This window comes from Phyllostomus discolor, chromosome 7 (assembly GCF_004126475.2).
Source record: "Phyllostomus discolor isolate MPI-MPIP mPhyDis1 chromosome 7, mPhyDis1.pri.v3, whole genome shotgun sequence".
In the NCBI taxonomy this organism is placed as follows: domain Eukaryota; kingdom Metazoa; phylum Chordata; class Mammalia; order Chiroptera; family Phyllostomidae; genus Phyllostomus; species Phyllostomus discolor.
In genome coordinates this window covers 126,152,209-126,174,021 of record NC_040909.2, presented here as the reverse complement: position 1 = coordinate 126,174,021, position 21,813 = coordinate 126,152,209, and the positions used below count along the sequence as shown (strand labels likewise).

Genomic DNA, 21,813 nt, shown 5'->3' with positions numbered 1-21,813 from the left:
TCTATAAATAGAAGAAATTAAAATTTGAGAGAAATTGACTCTGGGATATACTAAAGGATCCTTTTTATCTTGCTGAGAACCTAATATGTTATAATTTCATGATCTATTACCAAGATGCTGAAAACAGAAGTAAGGAAAATATTCTCAGCTTCCAAACATGTTTGACTACTAATAACAGCAAATAATATGTGTAAATATCCTAACATAGAGGCCTTTATAAAGTCAAATCTAGCCCCATACAAAGTCTCCAATTTTATACGCTTTGAGGTTTTTAAATGACAGTTACTTTACCTTCAGTGGTTCCTTCTTGCAACCACCCAAAACAAACATTGCCAGAAGCAAGGACAGATTTACTATGAAATTCTGAGAAAGTGTCCATGCCCCCTTCTGTCCTGCCACACACATTTCCCCCTACTGCCAACACGACATGACTTTCTCTGTGCTCCAGTTCATTTAACAACTTGTCTCGAAAAGAAGATACAGGCCTCATCCAGGTGTAAACAGTTATTTGAGCCCATGTGGGCTCACATTCTCGGCAGAGGGAAAGAACTTCACAACGCATCACTGGGAGACACTAAATGGGAACTCGGAACCCGGGAAGCAGCAGGTTAAGAGGGGAGTGTTGACTTCCTGTATGCCTTTGAACGTTGACTGCATCAGTTCTGTCGTCGCTGTAACAAATGATCTGAAAAAGGCTTCAAACAACAGCAAAGTATGGTCTTACAGTCCTGGGAGGCAAAAACACCTGCCACAGGCCTCACTGGGCTAAAGTCCAGGTGCAGGTAGGGGGGCGCTCCCTTCTGGAGTCCCCCGGGGAGAATCCGTTTTCCTGCCTACTCCAGCTTCTGGAGGCTTGACCTGAGGTCCCTGCATCTTCAAGGCCAACAATGGCTGGTCAAGTCTGTCTCACGTGGCATCACTCTGACATTGGTTCCTCCGCCTCCCTTTTCCATATTTAAGGACAACTGTGATTAGGTCCCAATCAGACCCACCTAGATAATCCAGGATAATCTTCCTATTTGAAGGTCAGATGATGGACAACCTTGAAAGTATCTGACATCCTAACTCTCATTTACCATGTAAGGCATTTGAGTGTGAAAGTCTTTGTGGGCACATTATTCTGCCTACCACACTGACCTTTTTTCCATTTGGTGCATAACCATGACTCCAAAAATGTCTATAAGAATATAAGGTGCAGGAGTAATTAGTATTAGCTAGCAAGCCAACACACTGGCTAGCAAAGTAGCGAACATGTTCACATATGGCTTTGCAGATTCATGACAAAACTGGCCAACCCACAGGAACTCACACTATATCAGCTGTAAAAGTAGAAAATCAGTCAAATAAAATTATTCATATTCTTTATTCTCTGCTCAATTATGTAAATAAATGGTGTCATGGTAGAAATAAGCTTGGGTTTCTCAAATGCCTCACATACTTTCCAAAGTCAATGACAACTGAAAAGCCAAAGCCAATGAACTTCTGAAGACTTTTCTTACTGAGATTTCCTCCAGCCCTTGACCGCCACCTTCCTTCTAGAAAGTTGCTCCAGCCTTCACTTCTAAGCCACTGCCTTCCCTTGACCCTCTTATAATTATAATTTTTGACACTTTCAATTAGTTCTTTTTCTTCCGTTAACCTCCTAACTGTTGATGTCCGCCAGGTTTCATCCTCGCTTCTCCTCATGGGGCCACCCCTTCCTAATTCCACCTTTAGAACATCCCCAGTCCCTAGAAACGAATCCCCAAGCACAATGCAATTCAGGTATCAGCTCCTGCCCTGGGTTTTTGTTCCTAATCTCCAGACCACCAGACATCTCCTCCTGGATATCCCGTAAGTACCTCAAGCTCCACAGATATTTATCGAAGACTGAACTCATTATCCTCAGCTTCAAATACTTGCTTCACCCTTTATTCTCTTACTAATCTCTTCACCAAACATCTGTGAGGAGGCTGCTCTGTCCTGGAGATGTACATTAAGTAGAGAACTACTGCCTTTAATGAACTTAGGTAAACACGCAATTACAACATAAAAATATAGAAGCAATAATAACACAGGGAGTGAATTGAAAAGACCCATCTACTCAATTCTCCAGCAAAAGGCCTCAGAGTTGTCATTGATACAGTAGTCCCTGCTCATTCACAGTTTTGTTTTACACGACTTCAGTTACCTGCATTCAACCGTGATCCAAAAACATTAAATGGAAAATTCCAGAAATAAACAATTCATGAGTTCTAAATTGTGCATCGTTCTGAGTAGCGTGATGAAATCCCCTAAGGTCTGCTTGTCCCGCCCAAGGCGTAAATCATCCGTTTGTCCAGCGACTCCAGGCTGTACATGCCCCCCACCCATTCGTCAGTCACTTAGTGGCCATCTTGCCTATCACATCGGTTATTAGAAGAGACAGGCCACATTCATGTCACCTTTTAATAATATATTGTTATAATTGTTCTATTTTACTATTTTTATAGTTAACATCTTTACACTGTGCCTAATTTATAAATTAAATGCTACCATAGTTATATATGCTCATATATAGGACAAAACATAGTATATATACAGGGTTCAGTTTCAGACACCCACCTGAGGGCCTTAGAACAAACCCCCGTGGAGAAGGGGGACTCCTGGTATTTTCCTCCCTTTCTGCTCCTGCTGTATCTGACCAGTAAACAAGTCCCATCTCTTCCACCTCTGAAATGGTTTTCGGATTCATTCTCCTCCATTCCTCTGCCTACGTCAGGCCTTCAACACCCATCTTCTAGACAACTAAACAGAATCTTCTAATGGTCTTCTTGCTTTAGTTATTCCTATTCCCTCAAACCCCCATGAGCCACAGAGATGAGTACCAGCAATATTGCTCTCAGAGCATCTCTCTAAAAAACAAAGCTGCTTAAAGTCCTCCACAATCTGGCTTCAGTCTCTCTTTCCATCTTTGCCTGTTGCCCTACACCCCCCACAGAACTTGTATTGAATGTACCTGATTATACTTCTGTTTGCCTAGTGGGCAGTAAGCTGCTGGGAAGAAAAGAGTCAGGTTACATCCAGCTTTATGTCCTGAACCTGATGCAGAGTATGTGCCCCATAAAAGTTCATTTAAAACAGAATTTGGCTAAGGGTGTATTATATCTGATACACTGCACCCCCACAAGCACCCCAGGAGAGCTCTCTATGTGATCAGTTACTGCAGGAATGACTGTCTCTGAATCAAGTCAGAGTGAGATGGCAATCCTGAAGGGCTTCGAAGTCTGCCTCTTCTCTGTGCCTAAGGACCTGCGTGGTGTGTCCCACAGTTTTGTCCATGCAGCCCAGGATGGCTGTGAACTCGGCCCAACACAAAATAGTAAAATTGCTTAAAACATTATGAGATTTTTTTTATGATTACATGTCCCAATGTATTTAATGTGTGGCCCAAGACAACTCTTCCTTTCCCAGTGTGGTGCAAAGACACCAAAAGGTTGGACACCCCTGGTTCCAGAGGGTGAATTAGCTAGGATTTCCATGATCATCTCTCTGGTTGACACAGCGGAGAGCATGCTTCCACCAATGTCAGCAAGGTTAGCAGAATCTGTCTCCCCAACTGACCCCACTGTGTTACGTGAAGTACTGGAAACACCATCCTTAGCTCCGAGGGCTCCCACACTATTTGAGCGTGCAAAGACTCAAATTTCACTCCTTTCCAAACAGGTGTGCCTCCCTCTAAGGAGCCAGGGTGTGGTTCTTGCCTTTGACTTCTTTTACAACTTTAAATTCCAAACCTAAGACATTGACACTCCTAAAACAATCTTATCACATCAGATCTCCTTGCTCAGCTGATGAATGAGTACTTCAGCACTAGCATTTCTGCTTCTACAGGATTACCATGTTTATCTAGTATGTCACTTTGAGTACTTGTACACATTATGTACTTACTTTGGAGTTTAACACACTTTTTCTGTAAAGAGCCAGATTATATATATATGCAAACAAATGAGCATGGCTGAATTCCAATAAAATGCTTTTTACAAAATCAAGCAGTGAGCCGGATTTGGCTTACAGGTGGTAGCTTGCCAACTCCTGACATGCTTTATAAAAATGAATGGCAATAAAAAATAAAAGTGTGGATTCCAATAATACCAACAGTAGATTTCAAAACCCAAGTTCAACTTATGCAAAGCTAGAAATGTTTAAAATGGCATATCAGCAACTTCTTGTCAGACCCTTAGTAAACTTTAGACTATGTGCTGAGTTTTCTTAAAAGGAACAAAATTCAGGACCAGGTATGAAGTGGTGGGGATGTCCTGTAGATGCTCTAAGAAAGAAAGCATGATTGGGATACACATGCCTGTTACAGCTCGTTATTAACAGAATTGGTTTTATAATGTGCAAATTTGATGTTACCCATTAAATGTGCACAGCCGGAAAAGCAACTTAAGAATGATCTGTTCTACCAATGGCCACAAAATTACTGTGCTCAGTCACTGGTGAAGTCGTAGCCGTCATCCAAGTTGTGGCACATCTCTACAATGATAATAGTTGGTAATACTTGAGTAAAAACCAACATATAACTCTGCCTGTGAACACAGTTGAACCAGTGAAGCACTATTAGGGTAAACTTTTTTTAAAAAAACGATAATCAAAACCAAGATGACTAGGGTCTCAGACCCTCATGAAAGATCTTAAAGTTTTCCATTACCTTGACCCTGGACAATGGCACAAAAGTAAGCAATTGCCAAAAAAGCTGGAAACAGCCAGTACTGCATCTTGCACTGAAAAATCTTCATTTTGTTTCCTGCTTTTCACATGGGATCCACCAGTCCTGGAAACAGAGAGCACAGGGGTATTTTAGGAAGACTAAAAATAAAGTAGGCACATGTAGTCATCTAGGACAGGCAAACCAGCCAAGATGGATTAGTGGCATCAGGAACCAATTCATTCACTAAGGCATCACATATTTCACTCCAAAGTGTAAACTGATGAAAACAAAGGTGTTTGAAATGACACTGCAAGTGGAAAGAACAACCAGAAATATTTGGGAGACAAGTTCCGAAGGGAATTTATGACTCCTTTGGAAGGCATTCATTGCACGGTGAATTTCCCAAAAGAGTAAATTCCAAAAGGTTACCTGAAATGACCATCATAATCAGACAATCACAATGTCCTTGCCAGTGACTTTGGATGAAACCATGGGAAACATTCTACTTGGCTCCTCCAGTATCTCTTATATATAGCTAAAAGTCCTACTGCTGCATTGCATTGCCTACAGAGCAAAGAGAATGTCAAAAACCACTTTGTGCTCATAGTAAATCAGTACTCGGCTTTCCCGTCACTGGGCGGAATGATCCCTAACCTTTCCTTATAACTCTTTTTTTCTCCTATCTGTGAATCTAAAACTCTTCCAAGTTTTTATTTTTCATTAGGATATCAGTGAAAGAAGGGCAACAAGAAATAAGAGAAAGAAATAAAAAGGAAAGAGAAGGAAAAGAAAGGGAAGGGGAAAAAAAGGTGAATGTTTGCTGTTAACTTAAAAGACCAATCTACAAACTGTTGACTACAATTCTACCACAAACCTTTAGACAGTCCCTTCCTCAGAGACTAAAAAAACATCACAAAGGTTTTCTTTTACCCAGCATATATTTTTCATTCATGTATTCTTTCATTCATGTATTTCCCACTATTGTTCCACAAAGGTCCCAAGACAACTTAATAATAAATGAATATGATGCATAAGGTAGGGTTGCCAGACTTAACAAATAAAACTGTAGGGCTCCCAGTTAAATTCTAACTTCAGATAAATGGGAATAATTTTTGTAGTATGTCTCATTCAATATTTAAGACACTTAATACTAAAAAAAATTGTGTTGTTAATCCGAAATTAAATGTACGTAGGTGTCCTGGAAGCCCTAGTATAAGGGGAAGTTTGGTGGGCAAATAGGAAACTGGTGAGTGAAATGAGCGGAGAGAGTGCGTCTGGTTCTGCTAGCAGAGGGGACCGTGAATGTTGCACAAAACTTGCTATGACCTAGCCAGCCCAAGAAAGCAGGAAGCATGCTAAGTTTTAAGGCTTACTGTATTATTACATTTTAAAACCTTTCCAGAGATGCATAGCTTTTCCTGATACTAAGAGCTAAGCAGAGTCGTACCCATCCTTCATTCAAAAAAAGGTCGCTACTTTATTCACCGTAACATTCATTGAGCCTTTACTATGTGTGAAGACTACTGTACATACTTTACACCTACATAAATTCCTATAATCCTTACAGCAATCCTTTGAAGTAGGTATGATTTAATAGCAATTACAGAGGAGGAAAAAGAGGCAAGGAGAAGTTCTCCAAGTCACACATCTTGTGAGTTTGGGGTCCAAGATCGTTACCCTCACCGACATAATAATCAGGCCTGGGAGAAGCATCTTAGGAAAACACTCTTATAGTACCACACTTTATACCACTGTGTTCACTGTACAACATCTTTTCTTGCTCTGGTTATAAAAATAATGAGTTTTATCAGTGCAAAATTTAAAAATACAAGGAAGCACAACAGAATGTGCCCTTTTTTATTTTGATTTTTCCCTTATTGAGGTGTGAATGTTTTCTGATAGTGGTAAATGTCCTTTCACACTATATACTGTGGTATGACTGTTTATTTCCCATCTTTATCTGCAACATCCGCTGATTTCCACATTTCCCCGGCACGAGTACCACTGCAAGTGACATCTTGGTCACACCTCCTTGAATACCTAACTATGGATTCCTTTGGCTAAATTCCCAATTGTGGACCTGCTAGGTAAAACAAATGTGTGTTTTAAGGTCTTCTAAACATATCTAATAATGCCCTACAGAAAATTACCATGATTTTCAGTTCCACCAGTATATTATATATGTACCAAATCACATCACCTCCACCATGGCAGGGGTTAATTGTTTTCAACACATGCTAATTTGTTTGGTAAAATGTGATTATCACAATATCATCCTAGTTTGGTTTTTTCATAACAAGTAAAATGTAACATTTTGTTTGTTGGGTATTTACACTTTTTATAAAATACCCTGTTCACATTGCTTACTCATTTTCTCACTGACTTATAAGAATTCTTTATATAATATTAGTTTTAACTCATAGTTCATAGTGCTTTTCCGGGGCCTTTTGTTTTGTTTTTTTATCTTTCAATTTCATTTATTGGATCAAGAATTTTTTAGCCCTGGCTGGTGTGGCTCACCTGTGAACCAAAAGATCACCAGTTCAATTCCTGGTCAGGGCACATGCCTTGGTGGCCCGATGCCCATTTGGGGGGATGCCAGGGGAAGGTGATCAATGCTTCTCACCCGCTCTTTCTCCTTCCCTTCCCCTCTCTCTGAAAATAAATAAATAAAATATTTTTTAAAAAAAGAAAATTTTTTTTAAATTTAAGGTAGCTGACTTGATCATTTATTTATAGCTCTGAGTCAGTATCCTAGGTACAATGGGCCTTCCCACTTCAAAATATAGATCCATTTTCTTAATTTTTTAGTTCTAATTATGAATGGGATCTTGGATCATTTTTAAATGTAGGGAAAATATTGATTTTTGTATATTTATTTTATGATGGGCCATTATTCTGAACTCTTACTAGCTCTGCATTTTTCCGGCACAATCACTTGGATTTTCTAGGTTAACAACCACATCATTTGCAATTAACATGTTTTATCTTATTGTATAGGCTAGTGGTTTTAAAATAATTACTTTACTAGGAAGGCCTCAAATATTTCACCATTACATATGTTGCTAGTAGTTAGGTTCAGATATAGTATTCTTCTTCTGTTATAAAAACAAAACTTCTTTTTTTTTTGCATTTTATTTTGAATTTTATTGTTCAATTCCAGTTTACAATCAATATTACTTGGTATCAGTTTCGGGTGTGCAGCATAGTGGCTATACAATCATATACTTTACAGTGTTTTCCCCGGTATCCATTACTCACTGGGCACCATACGGGGTAATCACAATATCATTGACTATATTCCCTCCGCTGAACTTTGCATCCCCAGGCCTGTTTTGAAACTGCCAATTTCTATTTCTTAATCCTTTCACCTTTTTCACCCAGTCCCCCAATTCTGCTCTTTTGTGGCAACTGCCAGTCTGTTCTCTGGGTCTGTGAGTCTGTTCCACAGAGAAGAGGGTAAAAGGGAATAAATGCTGATGGAAGGAAACCAGACTTTGGGTGGTGGACACAGCACAGTATATAGACGATGTGTTACAGAGTTGTACTTGACCACTGTAACTTGACCAATTTTAATTAACCAATGTAACCCTCAATAGATTCAATAAAAATATATATTATTAAAAAGTGGTAGCATATATACATGAAGATCTGTCCAGAAACTATCCAGCCATGCAATATGAAAAATACAGGCATTTATTGAAGAAGATACAAGAAACATTGTACATAGGACAATGATGCCTCAGTTCCCTTCACAGGAGGCACCTTGGGACCTCGGGACCTCACACAGTTCTCCCAATTACAGCACAATGTTCCTTCTGCTCTGGTAGCAGAAGCCACAGAACGAATTTTGCCACAACACGTTTTATGCCAAGATCCTGTATCAGCATCTCAGACACAGAAGTTTTTGGAATCCCCAGATCAGTTTCTAGTTCTCACACTGTCGGTCAGCGATCTTTGTTGATTGCAGCCCATACACGTTCAACATTCTCAGATGTTATGCCTGTTGCAGGCCTTCCAGAATGTGGACCACTGTCAACAAATTTTCAGCCATCTTTGAAGCATTTGTGCCACACATTTATCTGTGCTATACTCATTGCATCATCCCCAAAACCCTTCTGAATCATCTGAATAGTTTCCATGGAGGAATGTCCAAGCTTGACACAAAATTTGATGCAGATTTGTTGCTCTACTCACTCAGTCATTTTGAATGAGATGGCCACATAGTACACATGCTCACTCAGTGACATCTACCACCCCCACTGACTAGTACAGTGAAGTCATCATTGTTCATGCATGTGTGTTGCAGTCCACTCTCCTTGTCTTCCAGGTTACAACAGTGCCATACAAACCATTCTCGTTATATGAACAATGGCTGGACTTCTTTTGGACAACCTTGTACACATAGAACGTTACTCAGCCGTATAAGAAGAACGAAACCTCACCATTTGCAAAAGAAGGGATGGACCTAGAGGGTGGAGTGCTAAGTGAAATCAGTCAGTCAGAGAAAAACAAACACTCTATGACTTCGCTTATATGTGGAATCTAAAGAACAAAATAAAACATACTTTTGGACTTCTTACTAAGTATTTTTTTTCATTCAAGAATGGATGCTGAATCTTGCTTTTATGACTTTTTATCTATTGAGATATTCATATTTTCTTCTTCACCTCTTAATGGAATTACTTTGATAATGCCTAATATTAATTTATTCTTGCAATACAGGAATAAATCCTACCTGTTCATAGCAATTATTGTGGGGTTTTTTTTTTACTTTAATGTAATTATAATGGTTTTAGTTTTCAGTCAAGCCATTTTCAATAAGATGACAAAGTCATATCACTTCTTTAAAGATTTTAATAACCTAAGCTCAATAATGACACATTTGAGTTATTGGTTTTTTGTATTCTTAAACAACAAAGACAGTAAATGATTCCTTCTCTCTAATTCCTAAAGAACTAACCACATTCAAGCACTCTTTGTCACATGCTAATTAGTTTTCAAAATGTTTTCAACTTAAAATGCTCAGAATTTTCTTTATTATAGATATGCACCTGTGGTGGCAAAAATAAAGTAAAAACAAATCAATTCAAGTTACCTATTTCTAAATTTAAAATAAATATGATGTATTGCAGGACTCATAAAAACGGGATATTAATTCTTCTTAAGGAAAAGAATGGGAGTAGTATTCTAGGTGACATTTATCCCCAAATGAATGTGTGGCTTCTTAAAAATTATTATTACAGTCGTAGTTTTAAGCCATATTAAATTTATCCAGGATTTTCTACTTTTATATACTATTACCACTTGAAGAACTTTCGTTTCTCTAGCTTTGGATTATACCTAGTGGAGTATGTGAGCTACGTCTTACTTGCAAAGTTTGGGAAAACTCTGAAACTTGCATATTTTTTAAAACAACCCACGTTGCATATTTAATGCCAAGCACTGTTTAAATTGCTACCATGCTACTTTTCGCAGTCCTGGCTGCTGTTCTTTTGAGGAAATCTGCACTAACCCATTCTTTGAAACAACATATATAATTTAGAGAGGTACACACCAGCCAAGCTTTAAGTTGGAGTCGGCCTATGAAAATATTTTTCAGACCACCCTGTTTCCATCCTTCCAGCCTGGAAAGTGTAACTGAGTGGAGGTTGGGTCCTGTAAGAGTCTGATTTCTCTAAGATTCTGCGAATGGAACCAGCTGGGGGATTAGTACAGCCCTCAGGTAGCAACCCTAGGTGCTAAAGCTCTGCTGACCTGCTTTAATGAGCTTCCTAATTTTAAAGTCCAGCCTCTGCCATTCTTTGGAGCACCTGAGACCTGGCCTTGCCAGCGACAGCCACACAGGGCTGTGTGGCTCAGCGACCATCTGGGTGAGGAAGTGTCAACACTCCTGTAGAACTGAGTCAAGGCTGAGCTCTGATTTCTTTCTTTTCTCTGCAAAACCGCAGTTACCATCCATCCCAGCCTTCCCCTCATTCCTCCAAGGCCATGCATTGCTCTTCAGAGAGGATTCTTGGTGACTCCTGCTCATCATGGTCCAGCCCAGGGCCACGTGGGTGCTCAGCTTTTTGTCTGAGGAATATTGGAAACATAGGAGACGGCGTCCTGTCGGGGACACTTCATTTCACACAGGCTTTGAGGCTTCTCTTCCCCGTGCAATAGTTGGAAGATGATCATTAGCTCCTGGAATCCCAAACGTGACCTTCTCCACATTTGGAGTGATGGGGTCTGATGCTGTTGCTGGGTCATGAGCCCACCTAGGAGGTCGCTGGTGCAAGCCTCTGCTCACAGAACACTTCCAGTAATGACTTCCTCCGTGACCCTGTGACAGGGTAGTTCAGTGAGAGGGCATTGACCAGAAGCACTTTAGCTGCATTCCATCAGGTTTCCGCTCTACTTAAGCAGCACTGAAAGTTGCCAAAAACATTGTCCCCTTGGAGGGGCACATAACTCACAAAGAGAGATCCACAAGGTGTCATTGACGTGTAGACCACCACCTCATCACTTGGAAAAGCCATCCTACTCTGCTGCTTGCTTTCCCGGATTTTCTGTAACACTGACACAATATTCAAGGCTGTGGAGACAAGAGCCAGGTCTCTGTGAGGCAAGCCTTGGGCAATGATGTGTCTCAGGGACTCCAGGGTCCCATCCATCTTGGGTCTGCTTGTGCAAGTCTTGGACTGAATCTGTGCAGCTCACTGATGCGCTGGATTGCTGCAGAATCAATCCCCTTTAACGCCTGCCAATCAGACACTTCCCAGAGTCCAAAAATTCCCCATGGGACCCTCCTCTCAGGCTCACTCATCTTTGTTGTCTCCACATATTACTGTTTTCATATAATGTTGCCTGGTTATAGAGTATTTTTAAATCCGTATTAGTCACCAAAATTGACTAATAGTTCTCTTTAAAGGTTTTGGTGTCAGGATTATTCTAGCTCCTTAAAATAACTTAGAAATCTTTCCATATTTTCTTGTTTTGTAATTGTTTAAGTAGCATGAGAATGGCCTATTCTACAAAAGCCTATAAATATTTTTTGCAACTTTGAGATATGCCTGACATACCATAAACTACATACAAAGCATACAACTTGATAAGTTCTGAGATATGTAAACATTCATGACATATTTCCCTTTTTTGAAGCTAATCCTGCACAACTTTTTTTCCCTCTTGTTTATAGATCTACTTAACCTTTTCCACTTGGTTCAGGCTTGGATATTTTCCCATAAAGTTATCCTTTGTTTGGTTTTAATTTTCAAATTTATTAGCAGACCTGTGTGACTTCTGAACTTAAGACAAAACTTTTCTAGTTGCATCCCCATATTCAGTTTTGAATTTATGTGTTTCTGACTTCTCTTTTCTTTCCAGAATAGATAAGCTATGTATCTGTCCAAATGGCATTTCTTGAGAATGTTCTTTAGCTTGTCAATATTATTTTTTTCTAACTTATTTTTGCATTTATCACTAGTAATTCCTTTCTTTTCTGCTTTATTTTGTTGTTGTTGTTGTCATCTGTGATCTTTTCTTAAATCCTCAATTAATGTAATACTATTTTTTTATTTGAGACAATAATTTCCCTCTGAATATGCTTCAGCAGCATCGTATCAGCATCCGTTTTCTTTTCCGCCCAGAAGTCACTGCGGTGATACAGCACAGCTAATCCTCCGAAGCTTCAAACAAACATGACTCAGGTCCTCTCACTTCTGATATTCTGGTTTTATTCTAGAGTAATAGAGTGTAACCCAAGGAATACATATTTGTATTTCTTTCCAGCAAGCACTGTTTTGTGTTTTCAATTAAAGGGAAATGACTATCAAAATGCTTTGACAATCATATAAATAATCAAGTTAAGATCTTATAATAAAAAATTTAAAACACGCTCCTTAACATTCCCAATGGGATCAGAAATACACTAAATTGTATATAACTTGTATATGTATGGTATTTTAGCCTGGATTAATTTATTACAGTTTAGTAAACCAACTTTTTTTCAAGGCACAGAGGAAATGAGACAAATGATGAGTACATTTTGATAAAATACAGGAGGAAAGGCCCCGGGCCATCTATGGAACACTAACCCTACAGGGGCACGTAGAATGAGGTTAGGCAGATTATCCAGAGGAGCGTGAGTAATCCCAGTGTGGACAGCAGGCATGAATACAGGGGATTGGAAAAGATACAGAAGCAGGCTGCAGCCCTGTCACAGCCAAGACATCAATGGGTGCCTTTTGACCCAGCGATTCCACTGCTGGGATTATACCCTAAGAACCCTGAAAGACCATTTCAAAAGAACCTATGCACCCCCATGTCCACAGCAGTGCAATTTACAATAGCCAAGTGCCAGAAGCAACCTAAGTGCCCATCAGTAAATGGGTGGATCAAAAAACTGTGGTACATTTACACAATGGAATACTACACGGTAGAAAGAAGGAGCTCCTACCCTTTGCAACAGCTTGGATGGATCTGGAGAACATTATGCTACGTGAAATAAGCCAGGCAGTAAAAGAGAAATACCATATGATCTCACCTCTTCGTGGAACCTAATCAACAAAACAAACAACTGAGCAAAATAGAACCAGAGACATGGAAATAAAGAACAAACTGACAGTAACCAGAGGGGAGGAGGGAGAGGGATAATAGGGGGAAAAAGGGGAAGGGTCAAATCAAGGAACATGTATAAAGGACCCATGAACAAGGACAAAGAGAGGGGCAGCGGAGGATTGAATGTGGGGGTGTAGGCAGGGCAGGGGAGAGTAATGGGGGAAAATGGGGACAACTGTAACTGAACAACAATAAAAATTTTTTTAATTAAAAAAAACATCAGCAAATCTGCCTGTCACCAGATAGCCGCCCCAGACACCCAAAGAAAACAACAGCAGCGGAATCACCATCTCAACTCAAACACAATGTTCTTCCTTAGATTTTGTTCTGGAAACGTTATGACCAGAGGTTTCCATCAGAACAAGACAAAGAGACGGAGGGGGAAGGAAACAGGCATGTGTCTCTTTGTCTTCGTGTCATGCACTTTGAGGGCAGAGGGCTTTCATCACACGTCACGAGAGAGGAGGTTAACAGGGGAGAAAAAGCCCTTGGACCAGCCGCAGTGCAAATGCCTCTCCCCGCTCTCAGCAAAGCACAGAAGTTCCTGCGTCCTGGTTTAAGGCGACACTTCACATGCTGTGGTGGAAGGTAATCTGCATTTCACATGATTTAAATAAATAAATGAACAAATAAATAAGTAAAGGCTATCTGAGTCTTGGCATTTTTTTGAAAGCTGGGTATTATTTATTGTAGCCATAGCTTATCTTTAAATTCTTCCTTTTTTTGTTTATTTTAAATTAGGATGAGTAATACCATGTTGGGAGAAGTAGAAATTGAGTTTCCCAAGGTTTTCTGCCAAGTCCCCAAATTTTTGGACAGTGAAATAGGGGCCAAAAACTCCCAATTCCTATTAAAGTGCCATGACATGGTTTAACATTGGCCAAAATGTCAAAGCCTAATTTGCAGCAACTTTGCCCAAAAGCCTGCGCGAAACAAATAACTCTGCTTTAATTCGCGTGTGTGTGTGTGTGTGGTTTAAAACAGCATGACAGAGATGGCTCCTCAGCTCCGAGTTCAGAGGGTAGAAACCCATTTGGGTAACGTCGGTAATGTTTAGTATAAGTTTTCTCGAAACCCTGTCACAAGTCTGGAATGAGTAATTTCAAGCTGTCCTCGCGAGGGCGAATTCGCCTTTCCTCTCCTTCATGTGTTTGTCTGGTTGAATCTCATTTGTACTGTTCAGTTTAACAAGGGGCCCTGAGTACAGTTCATTTTATCAAAACTCCTTAAAATATTTATTCTAAAGTTTTATAAACCATCCACACACAGGCACACACACAGACTGACACACACATACACACAAACCTTGGATAATGTTCTGTTCAATCAGTGTTTACTTACAACCCCCCCCCCCCCGCCATAAACTTAAATAGAAGTGTAGCTAGCCATCTGGCATACCAGGCCCTGAGAGAGGTTACTTATAGTATTACAATTTTCATTCCAACAATCACTTATTAAGAGCCCTACTAAAAGTATATTTTGCCATGCATAATGCACACTTTTTTGACCAAAATTTTTGAGGGAAAGATAAGGATGCACATCATCCGTGGGTAGTACCTAAAATACCTTGTATCTGTTCTTGTGGTTTGTAATTATTTGTTACATAAAATTTCTTGTACCATAATATGTTCAAAAGTAAATGCTAAAATTCCTTTATAATACAAAAACAAGCATCTGAATATTAATTAATTAATTGATTAATTAAAACAGAAGATTTTTTCCCCTAAAAGTCTGGGCCAAAACCATGGGAGCACATTATACACGGTGAAATAGGGTAACCAAAGCTCTCTACTTGATACTAAAGAAGATACAAAAGTTCATACTCTGTGATCCCTGCCCTCAGTCAGCTCACTTACAATATTATTAAAAAAGGAAGAATATAAGCAAATATGTTGCAAAGATAAATGAAGCAAATATGAAACAGAACAAAGAGTCAGCACAGAGTGGCAATATAAATAGAAAACTAGGAATTAGGAAGACAGGTCTGCCTATAATTTGCCAGAGATCCTTGACTACCTGGTTTAACCATTCCATGGCTTGGTTTCTTCATCAATAAAGTGTGCAAATTAACACTTTCCTTACAGAATGATTGTGACCCTGTTATTAATATGCTTAGAACACAGGTAGCTCTCCAATGTTCTAACTAGGGGCATGTTAGCAATGGGTTGAAAGAATGCAAAGGAAACGGGAATGATGGTAATTAATGAATTTGCTACTTGAATAGCTACTAAGGGAGGACAGAATCAAAAAATCTTTCTCTTGCATCATATTAAGGTTGGGGGACTAACTTGGCATAAAAATTTGGGCAAAAACTGAAGATCCAGATTATGACAAAGGCACAGCATCTCCATGGGTGGACGACTTTAACTTTTCTAAATACATTCCTTCCCATTTTTATCATTTTCCAGATGACGGTTCAATATGGGTTCAAAATAATCAACCATGTGAAGATGTGCAAGATTTGACTTAAGAGCAATTCATAGACTTAGAAAAAAATTTAATGGTTCTAGTAGACAAGTTAATGCAAAAAAGATGTGGAAAAAATGAGAATGTTTAAGCATATTTTAATCAGGCCTAGGAAAAAGGAGAATAGGAGGCCTGCAATGGATGTCTTCAAATATTCGGAGAGCTTTCACGTGGAAGGTAACACGAGATTACTTTGTCCAGCTGCTGTAAATAGAACTTGGATCAGTGGACTGGTCCACAGAAATGTGGGTTTGACTATAAAAAGTATTTAACACTTAGAATAGGCTCCTCCCTTTTGCTAGAGATTCTGAGGCAGGAGTGGGTTAAGTCATACCCATATCAGATAACCAAAGGGTTCCCGACTTTGTGGGCAGGGGAACCGAGCAAAATGACCTCTAAGGTGTCTTCGCCGACTCTACATCGTTAAAACTTTAATATCCACTTTATAGAAAGACAGTTTTATAATCCATTGATGATCGATGTCACACAGACTTTTAGATAAGAAAGCAAAGACTAAAAGCACGTCTAGTGTATCAGCTCAGTGTGTTGGCACCGTCCAGCATTCCTTATGCCTCCTCTCTAATGAAAACATCACCCTCCTCACGTCCAGAATCATCAAAACTGTTTTTAGGGTCAGCTGGCGGGGTGAGCTAAAAGGAAGCCCTAGATGAAGTTAGGGGTCATGACCCTTATCTGTTAGCATCATGACACAGCAGAACACAAATCTACATTAGGAATTAAGACTTAGTTTTGTTACCATTAGCTTGGTGATTAGCCGTCTTCCCCCAAAGCAGACTCCCACTGTGCACGACCTTGTGACCAGAAATCAAGAGAAAGCCACAGCCTCATTAGCATGAAGTTGGAAGAAGGGCAGAGGGTTCGGGACTGCCTGAGAGATTCAAGATTGAGCAGGGGCACGTCAGGAAAGATCGAGCCACGATGAGTGGAGATGAAATCTGCATAAAATCTCCTTTTAAATCCCCTGTATTCCAGAACACAGGGTCAATGAACGGGGAAAACTTAATGAAATATTTAAGGAAGATATGTTAACAATCCCACACAAATCATTTTAGAAAATCTAGGTGAGTCACTATAATAGTTTATCAAAACCAGATGTCCTTACCAAAAAACAAAAAAAAAATTATAGGACAATATCCCTCATGGACATAGACACAAGAACCCTTAACAAACTATTATCAAATAACATTCTGCAATGTATAAAAATAATAATCAGTCCTGGCTGGTGTGGCTCAGTGGACTGCACGCCGGTCTGTGAACCAAAAGGTCGCCGGTTCAATTCCTGGTCAAGGCACATGCCTGGGTTGTGGGTCAGGTCCCAGGTTGGGGACATGAGAAAGGCAACTGATCACAGTTCCTCTGTCACATCAATGTTTCTCTCCCTCTCTTTCTTCCCCCCTCCCACTCCCTCTAAAAATAAATAAATAAAACGTTTAAAAAGCATCAGCAGCACCATCACCAAGTGGGGTTTATTCTAGGAATGTAAGATCGGTTTACTATTTTAAAAGTCATATCATTCAACATATTAACAGACTAAACGACAGACAGCTTTCTCAACAGAAGCAGAGAAAGCATTTGAGAAAATTCACTACTCATTCATGATTAAAAAAGAAATTCAACTAAGAATAAAACGGAACTCGATCAATCTGATAAAGGGCATATGTGAAAATCTCACAGTCAATATCATATTCAATGGTAAAATATTGAATGCTTCCCTCCCGAGGTCAAATATAGGACAGGAAGGTCGACATTGTAACATCTTACTCTTTCATTCCGTGTTGCACTGGAGGTCCTCGTCAGCCCTGTGAATTACTCGAAAGCCAGGGACTTGACTGCAGAGCAGCCTGAGAAGTGCGGCTGCTCAGTCTGAAACCGGCTGCTCCGAGTTCCACACAACAGAAGGCTGCACCATCCCGAAAGAGTGACCAGTTAGAATGACAGCTCCTTGACTCAGGAGTGTTCCATCTCCTGGCTACCCCGCTTTCTCTCTCTTTCCCTCTCTCTGTCCCTCTTTCTCTCTCTCTTCTTACAAGTACTGACATAGCCCCTGGGCCAAGACACGGGGAATTGCTTTGCACCTAAAGTCTACACCGATAAGCAGCAGAAAGGGTAGCCACACATCTCAGCAAAGACATCCCATCCTCCCCACAGGCCTTCCTGACTGTCCAGGTCTGGACCAGGGCTGCGCCTGGGTTTCCCTCAGCCGTGATCTTTATATTCCACTCTGGAGCTCTTACCACTGTGTTGTAGCTGGTTCTTTGCATTTCTACCTATTCACCACTGCATGTTGAGTGCTTAGCACAGTTTCAGGACATGGCAGGGGGCGGGGCTGGGAAGCAGAGGAAGAATAGAAGCAAAAACAAACCTGCTATAGAACGTCATTTTTAGATCCACTCAGTGAGCTCCTCTCTACAAAATCAGACAGAAAACCATCCAAAAGCAACTGAGTATCCCTAGTTAGAGACACTTCCTGAGACACTTGGACTCAGCAGAGCCCGGCCTCCCTCTGGATCAATTTTTATAAACAAATCTGATCATTTCTGGCAGGCGAGAGACAAAGCACTGTTCCCTGAAATTCTGAGTCAGGGACACCTGCCAGGCTAACTCCACCAGCCAACGCCCATTGGCAGACAGGTTTGCCAAAAACATTGATAAAGAGTGGCCTGGCCCTGGCCGGTGGGGCTCAGGGGACTGAGTGCCAGCCTGCGAACTGAGAGGTCGGCGGCTCAGTTCCCGGTCGGGGCACACGCCTGGGCTTCGGGCTGCGCGGGGGTGTGTGAAAGGCAACCCATCCCACCTCTCTCTAAAAATAAATCAATCCATCTTTAAGAAAAAAAAAAGAGTCACTGGATCCCTGCCACTTTTTATTTAGTTATAAAAGGAGCAAGAGACAATCGCTCCCTTGACATCCAGCCCCGAAGGAGGAAGTTGGTTTTTGCCACTTTCTTTTCACCCCCTTCTCCCACCTGGCCGGCCTCCCTGTTTCCCCCAGGAGCCGTCCATCCAGCCTATTTACCAACAACCTTGCCCTTTACAAACTGTCATGATCCCAGATCACGTGTTAGCTCAGGGTAGCTCAAACAGCACCTCAGGCTGCGGGAAGGGGATCTTGTCCTTGAAGGGGATCTTAGGTTACACTCGGAAGGCCGGGAAACAGCAATCGTAAGGCTGCCTTTGGCGTCAGGACAGCACGTGTCTCCAGAGTCCTGTCACTGTCAGCTGAAAACAGGGCTTGTGCTTTACTAAGCGACACTGGGAAGGACTTACAAGCCAAAGGGAGCACGTCTGGTGGGCCGGGGCTGCCCCGTGCCCGTCAAACAACACTCGTTTGCTCTGCCCATCCTTGAGGCCAGCCCTGGCGGATTCCGAAAACCAAGTCTTGCATAGACATTTCCCTGAGATCCTCAGCTGGACCTTCGCAGCAGGATAAGGGCCAAAGGGCTCCTCCCATGGATCCTGCAGCTTGGGACCCACCCAAAACTGCTCCAGGAATTCGAATGGGTTCCAACTAATTCTATCCAGGGAATTACAATGCAGCCTCTCCAGTGTGCCGGCTCTCCTTTCAGAGGGACCCTAGGGAGGTCAGGGCTGCAGCGGAGGTTCAGGCTTACCCTGGACCAGGGCTCCCAGGCCGGAGGAGCAGATGTCCAGTGGTCTGTGAGATCCTGAACATCCCAGATAAACCTTGAATGCATTTTGCTAGGTGAATGGAACCAGTCAGAAAGGACCACACACCTACTGCATGCTTCCGTTTATACAAAATGTCAACAGAAAGTAGATTCATGGTTGCCAGGCGCTGGGTGGGGTGGGGGAGAGCAGGTTGAGAAGAAATGGGGAGGTACGGCTAAAAGGGATGGATTTTCTTATTGGAGTGAGAAAAATGTTCTAAAGTCGATCGTGGTGACGGCTGTACCACTCTGTGAATGTATTAAAAACCACAGAATGGTATATCTGTATGGTATATGGATTACACCTCAAAAAAAGCTGTTTTTAAAAAATACGACCCTGAAGTTTGTCTTACAGTGACCACATATCGGGGCCATGTTCAGAGCAAGTCCATCCAGGGTCTTTTGGAACCACCGGAAAGCCGAATGCTATTCACTCACTCACTCACTCACTAACTCATCGGAATTCACCAGTGAGTCCTCTGCGTGTAGAAGTGGGCCACCCTGTCAGAAACAGAACACTACCGTGGGCTCACCTCAGGGTACCCAGCAAGCCTGCCCCCTGGGTTGGAGCCGGGCCTCTTTATCCGATGCAACTAGGAGGTGCTCCCCTCCGCCCTTTGGAGGTGGGGAGCCCCAGAGCTTTCAACAGGGGAGCCTCAGGCAAACTCCTTACCACTTCTGCTCCTCACAGAGCCACCTAAGTCTTATCCCCGTAATTCTTCGTTCCTGACCCCTCCCACCTTCTTCAGCTGGGACTGGCAGCCAACGCTCAGAAACTTCCAGAAGGAAGTTCATGACTTCCAAAGCGCATGGGGCTCTGGGCAGTTCCAGAAGCAATTCTCAGGGGGAAACCCAGGCCCCAGTGAGAGGGGCACACTAGCTCCATTTCGGTTTCTTTCCCCAAGGGCAAGTCCAAGGCCTTCACGCAAGCTGAAGCGACGACCCCAGGTCAACCCTGAGCTCACACGCCAGAGGGCGCGTTTGCCACCGAGGACCCAGGAACCCAGCTCCTAAAGTGAGTGCCTGGGGTCTGGACGTCCAGTCTTACCTAAGACTGAGCCATTCCAGGGGCCCCACTCGCGCTCCCTTTGGCTCCGCCCTAACCTGCCTCGTCTGTGTGCGCTGCGCACCAAAGCTCTGCTCTGGGCACTGGTTGCGTCTTCGCCCAGACGCTGCGTACTGGGAGGCTTGAGGCAGCGAGAGGTCCAGAGGGATAAAGTGCGGGGAGGTGAAGGGTGGAAAAGCCGGGGAGGAGAGGATCTTCCAACAACACAGCCTGGTGGTGTATGTCAAAGCAGCAGCCGAAGTAAAACACAAGAAGCATCAGGATTTCTTGACGCACAGACGTTGCACCAGGCTACCACCAACATCCTACCCACATCAAGGCCCTCTGCCTGGCGGTCCTCTTTGCGTCTGGTCTAGCCCCTAGTCCCCAACGCTAATCCGTGGCCGGACCAAGTAGTGGCTGAGGTGTCCCCCATGACGTCCATCGACTGCTCCCCAAATCTATCCCTAATACAATCAAAATAAAAACAGCATGCTTTCTATTTATATACAGCTCTCCGAGCCAAGTCCCCAAGCCCCCCTTTTCACCAGGTTGCCTCCTTTGCTAAAACCCTTCCACTTGGAAATTCTGGTGTCCCCGGCGTCTGGAAATTAGACCCACGCTCACAGCACCCCAGTATAGAGAAGAGCTCCCGGGAGCAGCACAAGGTACCGTCATCGCCTTGCATTCACATCACGCAGCACGTCCGATCTCCCTGCACAGTGACACCCCCACCCCGCCAGGAGGCATCGGGGCGCATGGTCTCATCCCACCCCGAAGCCCCCCCCACCCCCCGGCCATCTAGGGCGCGCGAAGCGAAGGTCCAAGGAATTGCGTTTTATCCGCAGGTGGCTCGCCCTCGCCACTTTTGCTTCCTCGCTACCAGGCTTTTCAAAGCCAACCCGAGGTGGGGCAGAGAAAGATTGGAACTGACCTGTGCAGGGCAAGCTTCCAGCCCCGCTTGGGGACCTCTGGGTGCCTAGGAAGATCCAAGTTCTGCCGCGAGTTGGTTCTTGGCAGCCACGGCTCTCGCTCGCTTCCCGCCTGGTGCCCCCTTTAATTGGCCTCCCTCTCTCTCTCTCCCTCGCTTACGCCCACCCTCACCCTCTCCTGCTCCCACTCCCCGCGGCCCGAAGCTGCCTCCTCCTCTGCAGCGCTTCCCTCCTGCTAGGCGCCGGGGATCAGATAAGAGGCTAGGAAGGCCAGTCGGCGGCCAATTATAGAGCAGAAGGTGGCCGCGGGGGCGGAGGTTGGGGTGGTGGGAGGCAGGCCTAAGCCCCAGACACCCCCACTTTATTTCCTCCTCCTCTCTCCACCCCCGACCCAAGGAGATGCTCCGAAGG

General features: G+C 42.7%; 1 protein-coding gene across 3 annotated transcripts in view; it reads right to left on the bottom strand.

Annotated features, from left to right (window-relative positions):
* Positions 1 to 21,561, bottom strand: part of COL14A1 (collagen type XIV alpha 1 chain) — a 194,939-nt gene extending 173,378 nt beyond the window's left edge. For all 3 annotated transcript variants that reach the window (XM_036031381.1, XM_028534047.2, XM_036031380.1), the window contains exons 1-2: positions 21,405 to 21,561; positions 4,673 to 4,795 (exon numbers count right to left, since the gene is read on the bottom strand). In XM_036031381.1, coding sequence (XP_035887274.1) covers positions 4,673 to 4,760 — 88 coding nt within the window. In that variant the 5' untranslated portion in view covers positions 4,761 to 4,795; positions 21,405 to 21,561. The remainder of the gene's footprint in view (positions 1 to 4,672; positions 4,796 to 21,404) is intronic.
* Between the last annotated feature and the right edge of the window lie 252 nt (positions 21,562 to 21,813).